This window comes from Tigriopus californicus, chromosome 4 (genome assembly GCF_007210705.1).
Source record: "Tigriopus californicus strain San Diego chromosome 4, Tcal_SD_v2.1, whole genome shotgun sequence".
In the NCBI taxonomy this organism is placed as follows: Eukaryota; Metazoa; Arthropoda; class Copepoda; order Harpacticoida; family Harpacticidae; genus Tigriopus; species Tigriopus californicus.
In genome coordinates this window covers 3227485-3245513 of record NC_081443.1, presented here as the reverse complement: position 1 = coordinate 3245513, position 18029 = coordinate 3227485, and the positions used below count along the sequence as shown (strand labels likewise).

General features: G+C 43.6%; 1 protein-coding gene and 1 long non-coding RNA gene across 4 annotated transcripts in view; one reads left to right on the top strand and one right to left on the bottom strand.

Moving 5' to 3' along the window:
• Positions 1-128: 128 nt before the first annotated feature.
• On the bottom strand, positions 129-2558 carry LOC131879371 (uncharacterized). The gene is made up of 3 exons (XR_009373149.1): positions 2365-2558; positions 2065-2251; positions 129-1980 (listed from the first exon to the last, which is right to left on the bottom strand). It is a non-coding gene; the product is annotated as an uncharacterized LOC131879371 (long non-coding RNA).
• A 2556-nt stretch (positions 2559-5114) lies between these two features.
• Positions 5115-18029, top strand: part of LOC131879483 (uncharacterized) — a 47149-nt gene continuing 34234 nt past the window's right edge. The window contains exons 1-3 of one of the 3 annotated variants that reach the window (XM_059225824.1): positions 5115-5379; positions 8487-9657; positions 9943-10173. In XM_059225824.1, the coding sequence (XP_059081807.1) occupies positions 10026-10173 (148 nt within the window). In that variant the 5' untranslated portion in view covers positions 5115-5379; positions 8487-9657; positions 9943-10025. Of the gene's footprint in view, positions 5380-8384; positions 9658-9922; positions 10174-18029 lie in introns of those variants that run through there. The other 2 variants (XM_059225826.1, XM_059225825.1) reach the window with 2 other exon arrangements.

Genomic DNA, 18029 nt, shown 5'->3' with positions numbered 1-18029 from the left:
AGAAAGGTAGCTTATTGCAGGTACCATTAACGGACACCAACGTGTCACTAAGCACAGGCAAAAGAAAAAAAAAATCACGCGCAAAACCATTAAGTTCGAAACGGGGCATTAATGAAAATAGCATCTTTATAAAACGAATTTTTTTAAAAGATTTTCAGCGATAGTACGTTTTCTATTTAATCACATCAAATGGGGTTTGGCATCGATGGCATGGAATGACGATTCGCGATTTTAAAGAACAAACCAGTCCAAACATTCGTTTCAATATAGCCTCTTCCAGGCCGCCTCTTAGCGTTTTGTTCTATGCCATCTCGCCCAATATCCAACGCGAAAGAACACAATGGTGGTTGGTTGCACTCTGAACACTGCATGATGGGTGCACACTGCACAACGGATTGGAGATAGGATGGGGTGTCGGGGTGTTGGGCGAGGGGTCACATATTGGGGTGAGATGACTGGTATTCAGCGTTAAGGGCATCAGACTGAAAAGACAACTGCGAAACCCACGGTGCCATGGAGAAAGACAAAATCGGCAGACCGGAACAGCTAGTTGCATTCGCTTTTTGGGTCGCTCTAGATCATATAGCAAATAAATGGTGGTTTTATGTGCCTCTGATCACCTTTGTTTGCAAATGTTGGCCAATGCACTGAACTAACTGGGAGGCTAGGGATAAGCGGGAGAAAGTGACACCATTTTGGCAGGCTTTTAGCACTTTGGGGATCATGTTTTTGTCCAAAAGGACTGGCTAATCCGATACGCTTTTCACTGAGGGTTCCCAGTCGTCTTTCAGATTGGCAACCCTCCACTCGGTAAAGATCCTCCTCCAAGTTTCTAGAATTCTTGGTTGGGCATTCACGCTCAACAAGGTACCTTCTCTGTAGCAGAGTTTAATTCTAAATAAAAGTAAGTAGGAATATGGCAAATTTGATACATTCTGACGACCCTGGTCTCGAATTGAGTTGTGTAATGTATTCCATCAGGAAATTGGAGAATTTATCCGCCAATAATCCAATCAATTCAATACCAATGGTAAAATAGAGGTCCTCGAAGGCGGCAATCGAGGATCAATTGTAGATCCATCGAGCACTTGGAATGTTTTGCCGAGTCACAACGATTGTGTAGACCTAAACTTTTGCCGATATTGCACTTCGTCTGAGGAATATGCATAAAAAGAGCACTGTCGTGTTTTGAATTCGAAAAAGATTATCAGTTGGTGGAATAATGCTAATGCAGGTAATCGATAGCAACTCATGAAAATACCAAACGTTTGGAACATCTTATCATACACCGAGTTCCAAAAATAACCCTCTGGCTCGTCTTTAAATTTTGCATTCAACAGTGGCATCAATATAATGCTTCCAAGTACTAATATAGAGAAGGTAGAGAAGGTCATTTGAATAGACTCCGGTCAACCTGAGCTTTTTGGATTACCCTGACCTTTCACAAAGACAGAGTCAATCGTTGGGAACACAGAAGTTTGCTCCTACTATGATAGAAGTCGATAACGGGTGGCACGCTATTTCTTATGAATAGGATCTCATGTCGCATCTCAAATCTCTTGGCGGCCCGAAGCTTTGGCCTTTGAGTCCATGTCTCTATGTCCCTGGTTCGTTGTTCCCTCTCTCAACTGATCCATTGTCCCGGATGCACCAAGGGTCATAATCAATGAATCCACCTCCTCATCAGGATCGAGTCACCATCCTCCCTCCCCCTTGCTGAGTTGGAATTATCTATATTGGCTATCATTTTCCCTCCCTTAATCCCACTATAGAAGAGGACGTCAACAGGGAGGAACGTTCCACATAGTTACTTATCCATGACCAATGCCGATAGTTTTAGGCATTCCAAGTCAAGATCTAGCTCAATCGAGGGTAGTATTCAGGCGCGGTTCTTTTCAATGGTATATGTGGATCAAAGACTGGTCACCCGGCGGAGTTCGTTTTCAAGTTCCACGTGGTCATTCATTGATCCTCTCATGGCTGAAGGGAAATGAAAAAAGTAAGATCTCTCCCAGAATCAACAACACAACAAGATTAAGAGCGTCCCCATTTTCTCTCTCTAACCTGCTATGTGCCAAAATGGAGCTGTGGACGGATCTGAGGATCTTTGTATGGAATTGCTGATGTGCCCTGGTGACTCTCCTGGCACAACACCAAAAGTGTGACCAAAGGCGGGGATTAATTTTCTTGCCCCCGCTGACTGGCCGCACATGTTCCAAATTGACTAATCTCCATTCCTGAACGAATGGCGCTATAAGGAAGATCCATTATTAGAAGATTCTGCCTCAACCTCAGTATGTGCCATTCGGAAGACGTTAGTGGACGTGAAGGTAGCAAGTTCAGAGAATGGAATTTCCTACCTACCACTATAAACATTCAGCTCCTCCTTCTGGTTCCTCTTCTTCTCAATTTCAAATCCAATAAGCTGACACTGATTTATGGAAAGATTCCCTTTTTCACGGTCACTTCCAATTCCAACTTTCCAACGGAGGCAAGGAAATTTCGGACGGTTGTTTGGCTCATTTTGACCCTAGAACTGCCCATGTTGCCAAACACTCTCCGCGTTCTCAAAACTCTTGGATAACTGAATCAGTAAAAGGATTTTTCAAGTGAGCTCACGCTCCAAATATTCGCGGTTAGAATCGAAATTGCATCACTTTCAATGCCGCCATACTCTTTCTTGTTCGAAGTCATATGTGGCAAAAGCTATCAATCCGTTCTTGGCGTCTAGCTAGCCCTTTAAATTACAAGGCAGGAAAGGTTGCCACATCTCAGACTTTTTTAAAAAAATAAGGCCAAGGCGTTGCTCTCTGTCTCTGTCTCATGCTTTCTGTCTTGATAATAAGGTGGGAGTGAAATTTGAATTCGCTTTTTTGCTCATTCTGTCTTCATCAAGTTTCGACGAGACCAGAGAAGCCGATGAAGAAGGCCACAGTCCGAAGTCATAGTTCAACCTTGCGGTCGGTCTCAAAAATATTTCACTTCTATTTCTTTGACAAAGGACAAGGGTCCAGAAATGACTTCCGCGGACTTTGCTTGGGGGGAACAACTTGAACAAGTAAAAAACAAGTGTTGAGTGCCAGATTGAAATGCACCGTTGACAAGGGATCACGGACAGTTGTTAAAAGAGTTGGAATCAGTCCTCCAGTGCTCCTGCTGAAGACTAGTAAGATGCTCTGAGCTTGTTTCCGTTGAACACTCCCGCATCGGATCGCCATTTTCGTCCCCTCTTTCCTCCGTTTCAGCGAGAATATTCCATTTGTAAGTTGTCGCCTATTAGCCACTAAATGACATTCTTCCCCTCGAGTTGCCAGTGAGCGCGAAAAATGCCTGTCATAAAGTAAATCATGAGTTGAAATGCTTTGTCTCTCCTCGACATACCATTCTGGCCTTATTCTTCAGAGCTCTATTATGGACTTGCGGCCATTCACCACTCAAGTTTGTTGATCTCAAACTGCTTCAAATGAAGACCTCACTCGTGATGCTTTCACGGATCCCATTCCCTAGGGTTCCAAATTGCCAGGACCAAAAGGAGGGCATATTTACGACCCTAGGGTCCTTTATGAGCTAAATCTACTTTACATACGGATACTCCCTTGAGAGGATCGGCCAAGTTGATTTGGATCCATTGAACGTTGAAGCATTATTATGAACGATGGCGAGGCGAGGAAACAATTGTTCAGAATTTTCAGCATTTTCTTGGGTTACTTCGCATTTCTTTCCTAGCCAAGAAAGGTAACATGAGGACAAGACCGAAAAACCGCTCAGACATCTCACTTTAAATGTGCCCGAAAGATTTTTCATTTTCAATTGCCGGCACTGGAAGATGTCGGCCTGTTTGTAACAAGATACAATGGCCCAAATTCTGGAAAACGAAATGCAATCACACAAAAGAAATTTATCATCTTAACAAGCTAACTCCTTGTGTTTAAAGATGGTCAAGGGAAATTACTTGTACATGTTTTTGACCATCAAATCGATTTGTCTTTGCCATGTGATGTGGTTTTTATAGAAATAAAGTCAAGTTAAATATGATTTTTAAAATACCCTCTGGAATGCGAAGAGCTGACCAGGATTTGCTCGTGCATGTGAGCGATTCATGACTTTTTGTGGACAAGCAGATGATTCTTATCTTTGAGATGATCTCAAGTGTTGGAAAATGTCCCAATCCATCAAAAGGCAGGAAAAAGTGGGAAAACGGAGAAGATGGCGGCGAGTCCGTTTTTCTCTTACTCCTTCTGTTCTGCGTTGTTTCTCTTTCATTGTTGGGTTAATCTTCTCTTTTCACTAAAACGCAAGCCGTCCATTTTTACCACCACCTCGTTTTGCCTACCTTGTTAGCACGATTTGGTTAGGCTTGGGGGGGAAACAAATGATGAACGAAGAGAGCATGAGATAGATTCAAGTTTCTTGCTTTGGCCCATGTTCCACATGGTAAATACGTCAATTAGTTCTAGCAAAGTAGTTCTTAGATTTCGTGGCGAGAGTAAGGGTGTAGCTACAAAACATGGATGGGTCCATCGCACGGTATGTGTTCTAAACAACTTATTGAACATAAAACGTCCTCCTCCTTAACATTTTTGATGCTGCGGAGGTGCGAAAGAGACACCACCAACAATTTGTGGCCATTCCCAAGAGAGGCCTCCACAGAAAGGGCCTCATCCTTATCCTCCTCTCTTCGTTTAAGCCGTGCCATAATGCTTCAAATCCATCATGGTTTAAAGTGGAGCAACACGAGTCAGCACAACCAACCGACCAGACGACGCCAAAGAAGCAGGCCTAAAACTGAAAGTTCAAAGTGAGCCTCTCTCCTGCGGGTCTTTTCCGTTCAAAAACATTCTCACAACCTGCCGTCGTGCTAAAAAATATTAAATATTATCGAAACAAAAGGGTGTGCTTTAGCATCTTTGTTGTTGTTGTTTTGTTCTGAGATCATGATGGAACCACACACTATCGGATCTCGATGAAAAAGTGGTGTAAACTTTCGAGCTGGTAGGTTCCCCCTCTTCGACGGTCTGTCCTTCCATGAAGGGTCGATCGCGCCGTCATTCCCCGTTCAAGGTGCTGGCGCGAACGCAACGGAACAAGTCAGGGTCCGGACCCTTCCGCATTGCAAGAAGGGGAAATTTGAGCCATATTCTGTGCCACTAGTGAGAGTGTGACTCTGGTCTCAGCAAGTGGAACACACATTCGTGCAACTCCTTGGTGTTCATTGGACCTTTTCCATCTTTGGAGCAACAAAGTTTGTGACTCGTGACAAGTCAGATAACATTTATAATGGATCATCTGAAACCAGCCCCGAAAAGAAACTCTGTATTCTGAAAAGAACGTCAACCAGGCCATTCCAAAAGTACAACATTATTGTCACCTTTTCTCAAGGTGAGACCTTGTTTATTCATGGCAGCTCTTGTTATCCATCTTGCGTGCCTTAGTTTGTGTTTACAAGGTACCTGTCTTGGATGTAACTTCTATCACCCGAAGTTAGCTTTCCAAACTTGTATTGGGTAATGGAAATTTTGGGACAAATCCCAGGACTTGCTTGCTGCTGTTGGAGTGAGTGCACTGGATGCAATTTGTTTTGCTGAACCCTCTGTTTTGTTCGTCTTACTGACCTTAGACATTGACAGATCCCCATCAAAGTTTTTGATTGATTTCCAGTCTTGAAGAGCCGTGTGTGTTTCAATTAGGTTGATTGGCTTCTCCAACAAGGCACGATTCTCTCTAAAAGCTTGGGCCCTAGTGTCTAGTGTAGCACTGTACGTATATCTTAAGACGTTGCTAAAGTGCCAAACGCGAGCATTCATTGTGTCAAATCACGGGGATCAATAAATGCTATTGGAAAGACGAAAACAAGTCGTTTTGAAACTGAAAAGATTTGGAGGCCAGAACATGAAATCAGTTGTCTGTAAATGACATTTTTCTTTGTTTTCTGGCTCAAGCTCAAGCTCACGGTCGGGAAAGCCAGATAGTAGGTTAAGGTTATGAAAAAGATGAAGGTGGGCAAGCATACTAAAACGACGTAAATAATGCGTCAATTCATTCTAGATCCATTCATCAAACCTCTTCAATAACAGGGTTCTTTCAAAAACTCTCTAATAATTGTTCGTTGATATTTTAAGGTTGATCTAAGATTCTAGCAGACGAACATTAACACATGGATTTGGAGATAACAGATTGACTCTTGGCTAATTGCATCTTGGTTGCTGATTGATAAATGCTTGGTCCATGCTTAATTTTTCATACGCTTCCAATTTCTCTATAGTAAGCTAGAACTTCTCTGGAAGCTTTGACTCGATTACTCCCTCCTCCATTAACTTTCAATTCTAAGGAGTTACTCAGTATTTGGTCTGGGCTAAAGGAGATGATTGAACATGCACAAGCATTAATACTGGGAAACTAGATCGACTCAACCCCATTACCCAATGCTCTCCAAGGATAACAAATGCGTTATAGCTCCCGAGTTTTATCACATGCTTGGTATCAAAAGGGCTCTTATAGTCCAAAATTGGAACACGTAGGTTCCAATTGAACACATGTCCACCTTGACTTGCATGTTGGAGCCGTCCAATTGAATCAAGCTCGCCAAGCCAGAAACGATTGAGTAATTGGTTTCATGATGTTGGAAGTTGGAATGGAGTCGGATAATGACTTTGGTGAATTGGGATCACGGATGTATGCGCAACATAATCCTCCTAATTTGAACCAAAAGTTCATCAGCTCGTTCAGCTCGCATTAGAAATGACCAGTTTCCTCATAAGACGATCACTGAGGATAAAGTCTGGAGGTAAAGCACGAGCCAATTTTCAGTCCAACCCACCATACTCGGATGATGTGACGCCAACCTTGACAGTGGTTCACAAATGGATCAAGGCTCATTAGGCAGCAATATTTGTAGTTGGGTATGGTATGGTACGGCATGGCATGGTACGACAAACAGAACTAATGCGCGACATCGCATTAATTAGACCCCAAAGATGTTGAGCTGAAAGCCCTCCTCCATGCTCAAGAATGTGAGGTGTCAGCTTTGACGATGGTTCTAGTTGATATCTAGCCTCTGAATGGATGGCATTCTAAAGAGCTATTCCCAATCAAAGAAACGCTTCAAGCGACAGAATCTCTCTCTCTTAGAAGGCATTGGGCTGAAACTTTGATGCCAAGTGGGTTGAATTGAACCCGAATGATTGAGCTTAAAGAGAAAACCCTCAAGGGCAACCCTCTAGATCATACAGAGCTTTGGAGTAAATGGTCCTTAGCACATGCTGAAACCAGATCTATAGCAGGAAAAGAGAAGGAAACGTGGATCAGGGAGGAAGGCGTCCACAGCCTTTGCTCGCGTGTGAGCTAGGCCTCTGCTTCTTGTGCCTCTTCTACTTCTGCTTATCCCGGTCTCTGCCTCCTTCTGCACCAGCCTTGCTTGCTTCTTTGGTTACTGGATTTCTTGATCCTTTATATGGTGGGATGTCAAGGCATTACTTCTTGTCTTCCCTACTCAATGAGTATCAATCATCATTTATTTACAAAAGGAAAAAGATAGTGTTAACGGCAAAGCCGGATACAGATCAGGGTGACGGCCCAAAACATTCATATACTAGCTTGCTCGCAACAACACCCAAAGCTTCAAGATGCCAGCCACCCAATCTTAAAGCGCATTACTTGACACGTTTCGGCAAGGACGGCTCTAAACGAACATTTCACATGATATTGATTGAGCACGGCTAATTTCACAATCATAGAGCGTTGCTCACATAAAAATGTTTGATTAATTAGTCATGATTCGAGGGTGTACTATGATATTTGTGTTTAGCATTATTTGGGTACCCACAACTATGAATATTTGAGCACCTCACTAGACCTGGAAATCTAGAAAATCTCCCTGATCGTGTACCAAACAAAGGCAATGACCATGATCATAAAGTTGAGCCAGAGTCTCCAATTCCTGGACGAAAATCTCCAACACGTCAGGCCAAGGTCAGAGCAGTGCTGAGAGCTCTTAGTGGGAAGGTAAAAAGGGTGGGCGGATGATTTTAAAGGCCACGAAAGGAAGCAGAAGTGGGAGAGGAAGAATATGCGGACAGGAGCCCTCCATTCTTCTGTAAGTTCCATTCAGTTGGGACAAGATGCACCGATACGCCTCAAAGAATCTGCCTCCCAAGGCTAAAAATTTCTGAGCGAAAAGTTAGATTCTTAATCCAACTGACAATTGCAAAGAATCTTCCCATTCGTTTGCCCTTCTTAGAAGACAGGTCTACAATGCAAAAAGGTGGTTCGAATACTGAAACTAATCTATTACACGAACAGTGTACATTAGAAATTGCTTTTTTGTAGCTAAGATAGGACCGACGATAACGATTGTTTGCAAATACGCGTATCCCAATTCATGATTTGTTTTCATAACCCTCATATTTCCTCATAAATCGTTAAGCTTAATTTGATCTGAACGAGTCACCCTCAATATTGAAACATAATGATGTTCCACTCGATTTCAGATTGAGTTGAACCAACACCTGAACCCACTTGGTCCCAACTCAAGATGGGTCAAGAGATCCCATCTGGCTTGAGAAGAAACACTTGAAGCCGCAAGCAACTTGGCTCAACTTCAGCACTTACTTTTATTTAGCTCTCCTTACAAACCCAACCACCCAACCACGCAACCATCTACCAACCAACCAACCAGAGTCGGTGGACGCATCTTGAACGTTCTCTTTGGGGATTCCGGAAGGGGAAAAGAAGCGAAAGAAGGAGGAAAAATACTTATTTTCAAGCTCATTAGTTCTACCAACCCAAAATTCAAGTTTGGGACTGCCCTCGAGGCAAGTGTTTGTGGGACCGTGTCAAAACTGTCGCCTCTCAACGTGAATTTTAGAGCATTACAAGTGGTGCTTATATATTTTTCTGACAACGACTATTCCTCCACTTGTTAAGTGTTCCAGAAAAACACATAGTGACAGCAATAAATTTCCACGATTAATTGGTGCATGTAAGAGAAGAAAGGGTTGGTTTGTTGGATTAAACTGGTACAGAGGCAGGCTTGGTGGGTTGGTTGATTGCTTGCTTGCCTGCTCACTCGCACATTCTCGCACTATACGTAGAGGACTAGAGAAGCAAGTAGCAAGTACTAGCTGGCTACCTTGTCCACACAGTGCTCCATTGTCCACAAAGAAGGGCCTCCAAAGAAAACTTCATCCGCCATTCATTCACTGAGGAGGAGTGTGCGAGTGTGTTCTGCTGGCTCGTACGGTTTGGAACTTGGACCTGGAACTTGGAAACAGAATTGTTCCTGCACATGAATATTTGATTTCTCGAAGAGCCAAAAGAACCCCGAGATATTAACCTCCGAGAGTCCCGAACACGAAGAAGACCTCGAACTCCTTCGGTCCAAGAAAACGAATTACACGAACAACAACTCCCTCCTCCTTCAAGACTTCAAATCAACCTGACACTCGTGGCAGCTTTGGAATTGAATAACGAACAACTTGGTGCACAAGTCCTAACTCTTCAATCCCTCAAGTCAGATCTGCTGCAATGCACATTCCGAAACTCGGGCACCCTCACTAATAACAGTGAAAATTGGTAGAGCTCTCTCTCTCCTGGCAAACATCAACCAAGGCTTTTTTTCCTCCCCCGCGAAACCACTTTCAAGAAAAGCTTGGGATATTGGTAAAGGTGTGCGAAACTGGAAGGGGGAAAAATCTTTTAATCGCAAAAATATAGAAAGTTGTTGCTCTTACCAAACTAGTCTTTCGTAGGTTTTCCCAATTCCCCTCTCAAATTCTACCAGTACATTACACTACTCTTATTTTGACAAGAACTCATTTTTTGGAACGGAATTTCATCTTTGGAATTGACTTTGTGACAAGTTAGTTTAAAGTGCCCCAAAGAGGCCGGGATATGGCCCTAAGGCAAAAGTTTCGCACACCCTTAGCTTCATCGACTCCTTTCAAGTTCCAACGTTAGAGGAGAAAAGTGTTGTGAAGTGTCTTCTTCGTCCTTTCGTTCCCAACTCGTGGAACCGCGAAGAAGAAAAAATGACCTTCGCCACCATGGGGACTGTTTTTGGTCCAAACAAAGCGAGCATGACCAGCTGTGGGCCCCGGAATCACCAAGGAAGGGTCCCTTTGGGGTTGGTTCATCTGGTTTTTCTCCTTCTCATCTCGAGTGTTTCCTCTGGAACAGGTAAGTGCAAGCTCAATGGACCATTCCAACCAGATGACCTCCCAACTAATTGAAATCAATATGGAACCCACCCACCCACCGACCAACCCACCAACAGGGATTGGGACTTGGGTTCCAATGCTTCCATGTTGAATTGAATCGGGTTTTAGACTAGAAATTGGCAAGGAAAGAAGGAAAAGAAGTGGAATTTGCCACCGGATCACAATCAAAGAATGAGAACGAACGAACGAACGAAGAAAGTAGAGACAGGAAGAAAAGGCCTCGAAAAAGTTTGCACCGATCCTCTTTTCTTGCCAAATTTGATTTGTAGATGCATTAAAATTGCAAGACTATTCAGTTGCGAACGGATCAATAGTACCCGTACGGATGGAAGGGATTCATTGGCGAGCCAGTCAAGGCTCAAAGGCATAAAAGGTTGAATAAAAGGCCATAGCTCACTTCCATTCGCGTATGGGCACTCTAAACATTCTCCCTTGAAAGTCGACCCCAATATATTGGGTGTCTGCGGGGGAAAATGTCTTTGCCAATAATCTTTGTAAGTGGCATTTTTCTCACTTGACACCTGACCTTCGGGAAGAAACGAGCATAAACTCGCTTCTCTTACTGAGAGACGAGAAACAAGCAACTACTTTTCTTAGTTTTTTGGTCAACAAGAATGGATACTTTTGTTTTACTGTACAGTACAAATCCCCTAGAGGGGGAAGTCAATTAGGACATTGTTTTGACGCTCGAATATTTAAGGAGGAACTTTTATCCTCTTATCATGGATGCATCACTTCACGTCATACAAAAGAGAGAGAGACTACCTCAAAATGAACGAAATGCCTTTTGCTTCAAAAGAGCACTTCAAATAGGAGTTGCCCCTTCAAAGTGCATTATCATATTAAAAAAGATAAGGCTCCATTGTCTATTATGTCTACATATAATACATATATAATGCACATATTCGTCCATGCCCTGGAATAACTCAAACTTCACAGTCACAAATGGATGATGAGATTTAAAGCCAGTATGATCATATTCATGACGACAGCATCTTCAGGATGCATCAAATTTGGATTCGTACATGTGAGCTTTCAGCTCGCTCACTCGCTCGCTCGCTCTCAATTGTTATATTCTGAAAGAGCTAAGGGATAGTCGGTCTCCAGAGAAGCCGAGAAGTCCCTAGCCACGTGTTCATGAGCCCAGGACTCGTCAGTTCTTGAGGTTTCTTTCTTTTTTGCTGGCGTTCGTTGCAGACTCCCTTTAGTCCCGTGTGACGCTCCGGAAAGGTACCATTATTACCTAGGATGGACGGACTCACTTTGCACACATTTCTCGTTCGTTCGTAGGACTCCTGTTTTCGGCCTAGAGGCTCTCAACTACCTATTGCACGTACAAGTACTACGAGCATGCTGTGTGCAGTGCTGCTACGAGGCACACTCCATATACGAGTACATTGTACAACTTCATCTGAACTGAGCTTATTCAAGGTGCACACTAACTTTTGGTGCATGAGAAAAAGAAAATTTCTAAATGGAACTTTTCTCGTCTTTCTTCGCTAGAAAGCGTGTTTGCTAAACCAACTCAAGGCCTACCTCCACTCCTATATTTGTGAGGCTTATCTTGCGTAGAACTTTAAACCGTAGACGAAAATGCAACCCATTGAGGTTCTGAAATCAAAGCCGACATCTCTGAAACAATGTCGCCTTGGCGCATATCCAATACACCTAGTCATAGACTCTTTCAAGGAGTCTCTTTGAGGGGATGAAATTGGGGATGAAGACCGGAGAGTGGCCTTGGAAATAACTGAAACGGCCTCAACCGATTGTGTGGGCACCCTGGCGAGATCAAGTTTGCCCATTCAGTGCACGAATATTTGAGATTTTTAATGGCTTCTTCACAGACGAAAATACTTTCTCGGCTATTGAGGAAGAGGCTAAGCGAACGCAATGCGAGGTCTTAATGGGACCTTACTTAATCATGGCGTCGAGCTCGGTTCTGAAGATGAGGAGACGGAAATTCTCATTTTTGTAAAAGAGAAACTGAAATATGAACCTCGGAGATTTCAAATTCCAAGGCTGAATTATGGCCCGGGGGATTTTCGAAAAAGACATTAATTCTCCGTACCCCTTGTCCAATTTTTGGTCGTCACCACTGGTTGTACTTTGTCAAGACATATAATAAAGCTGGTGAGAAAGCAATTACTAAATACTGTGGGTAGTGTATTGTGATCATATGCCTGAAGCATTTGGATCACGGCCTTTCATGAAGTGATCTCTCTGTTGACTGCATGTACCTAGGCCTCTCGAGTGAGCCTGCTATTGTATTACAGCTCAAATTGTGCAGTTTCAGCATCCCCGGAATAGCGAGGACGTCAGACAATTGACAGAGTCAGAACAAAAAGTCAAGGACTTTCTCGCTTGATATAGATATAGGTTCGAGGTCAGGCACACAATGGGACATGAGGAGTCTTCTCGCCCCAACCAATCGCCCTTGATGGGTTGCTCTTGGTTGGCAGGCCGGCCAAAATCCGGTACCACGTGCCCAAAGACTAGTATTGGACTTTGTACTATCTTTGGTGACAAGGCCAGGCCATTATGAATGCGCACCCTAACTAGATTGGTTGTTCTTCCGAAACGGAACATTTTAACGTTTTCCCATGTTCCACTAGTGACAAGCAGGCTCTCATCACGGGCTACGAGCGACCGACAGACTGAGAAGTCGTCCTATCCAATCTAGCTCCTATTTCCCCTTTGTGTTCCATTTCTCTCCGTCTCAGCAAAAAATAGGTAAGTTATTTTGAACATGTTCCAGACATCCGAGTTGGCGAGTTCTTATTTTTCCCATAATCAACTTGTTTTTCTTCCCAATGTTTCACAGTCACATGATGATTCCGGCTTTTGCTTTGTGTTTTGAAAGGCCGAACTTGAAGTCAAAGGCACCCAGGAGGCCTATTTTGCAACATGAGCGCGATCCTCTTGGGCCAGATTAACGACAGTCGGCGTAGTGAGCATTGAGCAGATTACAAAGCCCTCGGTCGTATCACCCTTCAGACGACATTGGATTGCTCAACTCAGCCCCTTCGCTCTACTATTTACCCACCCGTCTAAGATGGTTTATGTAGAGGCAGGCGTAAGAGTGAACTGTCGATAATGGTTATCGATATGACTTGTCTTTCCGCGCCCATTTCAGAAAAGCACCACCAGCTTTTGTGTGCCGAATGACATACGATGGGTGGTGGTGGACGACGGGACGACAACTGCGACCAGTTCGGCGTGCCTGGATCGAAAATAGGATCCAAAGGTCGCCCCCTATTCGTGAGGAATTGTCGTCTCCTCGGAATATTAGGCCGAGAAATGAGGGAAGTACTCATTGTCGTCGGGGAAGACCTTTTCTCGGCTCACATACTTACTTACTATTTGAAAAGTTAGATAAAATGGAGCTCGAGAGAGAGAGAGAGGGAGAGAAAAAGAGAATGACTGAAGCTGTGAGTTGGCGATATGGGCATTGTGGCGTCACAGCCTTAAGGACGCCATTACCATCAGTCCAAAGTTTCCGTTCGTTCCCATCAACTCAACAGTCGGAGACAGATTCGGGTCGGGTCGTCTGGTTGAATGCCTGCCTGGTTGCCTGACTGTCTGACTGCCTAGCTGTCTGACTTCAAAAGGGTTCTCAGAGACAATCCTCTACTTTGGTCGAGTGCTTTCAAGTCATTGTCGTTCTTTCAAAGTTATTGACGGTCAGTCTATCAAGATGGTTTCAATTTCAACTTTTTCGTTCTCCTCACGAAAAGAAACAATCAGCTTTCATCCATCTTACCCGGGCAAGCTTGCGTTTTGGCAACAATCTAAGAGATATTTGCCGAATCAACTTGCCCATCTTTCAAGTTTGACTTGATAAAATGCTTAGAGATCAGTTGTGAGACAGACGTTTCTTCTAACCCTAACGAGTAGAGTATCTTTTGTCTCCCTTCATTTCTCAAGTGCATATACGTAGTGGTTAAGTTCGTCCACAACGGAAAGGAGAAGTCAACATGAGCAACCTTGAAAGACTTCCGAGACCTTAGCAGCAGTTGCAGCAACAGCAGCAGTAGCAACAGTAACAACATCCACCACCATCACCACCATCGCCACGGACGCTGACAGAAGGACCCTGAAAAGTTTGGCCCAAAGGCTTAAGTGTCTCCAAAGTGAAGACTCAAAGTCCAAGGGCGAAAGTATTGAAGTTCATTTTGAGAGCACCACCATCCATCCATCCACCCATCCATCCATCCATCCATCCATTTCCGACGATAATGAGAAAGTATTGTTGACATGTTCCAGCGCATGCACCTTCAATCTCGGACGATGAGCCATCCTAAAGTGGCGGCGTGCGTACGTATTGTACATAGATGGAATAGTCCCATGGTGCTTTTGGACAAGACAACACCCTATCTTCTGTACTTGTACCCCCCGTCTGCTCGGTAGGTAGGGACGCAAGACTTTTTTGCCGTATTCTTGCCAGGAACCACTTGTTCACCACCGAGGGTCCTTAGCCCAAACGCCTTTTCCTCGCTCCAAGGAGCCTCCAAGGAGCCTCCAAGGCTTTGAGAGACTCTCCTATCACACACAAGAGACATCCTTCTCCGTCTACCCATGGCGAAACGCACTTTGTATTGTCCTCGACACAATTTATGGCATGGCGATGGCCGTTTCTTGTACGTGCTCAACAACGTCTTCCATAAAACGAGCAGGTGGTGGTACTTTCATAGATCGCCAACCATTCCCATCTCCAACAAACATACTTCCTTGTATGTGCACATGGAAACGTGGTTCTAGTTGGGCCTGGATGTGGGCATACAATCTTAATATGAGTGTCTCGCATTTGTTCAAATTAATTCGAGGGGATGCCTAATTGGACAGATTTCACGCCCACAGTCACATCTGTGGTTTGTTGCTGTTGTGTCCAAAAGGTAAACACAATGACGTAAAACTGGCTCGGCTCAAACGGCGCAAGACGGGGAAGCGTTTTAAGACTCCGAATCTTGGTCCTAATCAGATTAGGATGGGTGTTGGAACTTGGTGAGAACAACGTTTTCTTCCACTCATTTCCCTGCCTTTGGTAAAATATCAGCGATAAAACAGATACTTCCAAGCGCCTATAGCTTCAAAAATGACGGCATGAGCTGAATGTATGTTACTTATCCAATAATAATCATATGTATTTAAATGCATATCAGCGAGAGGGAAGGAACATACCCAAGGCTCTTTGGATCGTGCCCTTGACAGAATTTCAGGCTAGATTTCAAGGCAAGCACACACTGTTCACGTCTCAGCTGACGTATGGCTCAGTTTATAGCTCTGTATTCAATCCGGAAATTGCTCAGTTACTTCAACTTAAAGACGGCTTCAAGAAGAATGACTTCACTCGGTCATGTGCAGTAGCAGACTTTTAGAATGAAGAAAAACTTTATTTTCTGGATCATGCACCACGGAAATTTGTTTTTGATCCGATCCGGGATTAGGGACGAGCCGCCAAGCAAGGCTGGGTTCATTCGCTTTTTCGCCTATTCCTCAAACTTGTTTTTTGACCCTTGGCGTAAGAGAACGTACCGAAAATGGAGGAGATATTTTTTTTAGCCAAAATATTGAGCGTACTTTTAAAGCTTGCTCTAGTTATATATGGATGAATATTCGTGTCTGCTAGTTCGGAGCAGTCCTGTCTTTGTCCTTATTAAGTCCCGCCTAATTAGTTATTAATATCGGAAATCTGCCTCAAACGTCTGCTGTATTGAAACATTCACGTGGTGGATGGAACGACTTTTTCGTTCGTAATATGACGGTACTGAAACCCTTAAAGAAGGGAACAAATATTTGATTTACATTGTACATTTTTCGTCTGGTTTGGCCTTGATCACTGAAGACCTAAGGCTTGACGAAGATGCGAGTAGTCAAGACCTTCTTGAGTGGGTTAAGACAGATCGCACTCGAGGGAGCAGATGTGCGGGAAAAAGGCCGTTTCGGTCTTTGTTCCCTCTCCTCAGCAGACCACAATACAGACCCCGGACACAGTCTGGATCAGTTCCACTTTCGTTCCATGTGGTTGGTAGTACGGTACGTGTTTTTTGAATAGTTTGAACATCCAGACAAGCACCCCCATTTTTTGTCGATGGCATATGGGACGAACGGAAAAAAGGTCTTGAAGAGGGGAGAAGAAAGTGGGAACCCAAGTGGTACTCTGTTCCAGATTGAAATGAATGCTCCTTTGATTGATTGGACGAATGAGCTGGACAAGGAAGCGAACGAGAGAAACGATCTTGTTTCTTTTCTCGCGGCCTTTTCTTAGTCCATACACTCCTGAAGTGCAAGGCCAAGTCCTAAGATATGTTTTCACACTGTTTCAGGTAAGTTGGAGGGCCTTTTCTCAAGAGAGAATATTGGAAATGCCATTGGTGATCAATCTCGTGAACCCGTCTCAGATCAGGCTGATGATCTTCCATATTGATTTTCGGAGCCTGAGGCAATCAAGCACAAACTTTCAGTCCTGGCGACAGAAGTTTTTGGTCCGTGAATTCCTGAATTTTTTGAAGCTTTGGGGATGGGAAAAAAAGGATCCACCCGATTTCCATCAGTGTACTATTTGTACTCTTTAGACCCAACGTCTGGTCCCAAGATCAAATCAATTACTTGCAAGAAGGGAAATGAAAGTGGACCCAGATAGACATTTCCCTAAGAGGAGAAATGGCGGTTCCACGCATGACGGCATATTCCAAAAGTGTTAGCTGGTATCCCAGTGCCAAGCTCCTAGCTTCAGTCCAATGGCTCAATTTTGAAATATCTAGGATTACACGGCATTCCAGAAGTCCTAGTTATTGAGAGCTCTGATGGGAACACCACATACTGGATCTTGAGACGGTGCACGTTGAGCACCAGAAGTATTTGGGACTTGGGTGAGGAAAACTGCGTGTCATACTATCTGTCAAGGTTGGTTGAAGAGGACCAGTACAGTAGTACTGAAGAAAACGACTTGAGCAGTACAGTAGTCGTACGTAGTAAAAGGTTCTTTGTAGGCTCGAAGAGATGCATCATCTCCAGCTTTTAAGAGGGTTTGTAACAAAAAAAGCCATTTGTCAAAACGTGCTGCATGCCGTAGTGTTATGAGAGGCGACACCGACACCAAAAAGTTGGACTTCATTGAAACGAGTGCCATGAAAAGTGGATCAAGTTTGAGGTGGGAACAAACAAGCTTCTTGATATTGAATAAATAGGTACATATTTTCCTTTTGCTTGTCACACACAGTTTAAAGAGGACTTTCATATCTGAAACAAAGAGTCGACGCAAATGTGTCGAATAAAAAGTCATGAGCGACAAAACTAAATCCAATGACCTAAACGTTTGTGAAATATCTATCAACAAATCGATCATTGACAGAGAAATGTGGATGTTGAACCTGGTTCTTGGTCCTTCAATTTCACTTTGCTCAAAAGAGTCTAAGATCATTTGTCAAGTGTAGATGCACACTGCATTGACACAACCATTGCCAGTNAAAAAACCACACAACCAGGTCAAAACAAATGCTGAAGGAAAGTCTATTGAATGAGGGATAATAGTTCATTCATCAACAAGATGGCTGCATCGATTAACCATGGCCATAGAAAATACATCAAGTTCAAGTACACACTTATGTCGGTGCTGAGCTTTAGAACAAATGCTCTTGAAAGAAGATGAAAGTCGGAAAAATAGCGAAAGCCAAGTAAGACTGAATCAGAATCGTGTTATAGAACAATTTTGATCCCCAAATCTACCGACCTTAATGGTCGTGCCTTTCAACATGAGGAAGTAAGTTTGATTCCTCCAATTCAATAGGTCAAATGCGTGAATAAGAGGCCCTCATA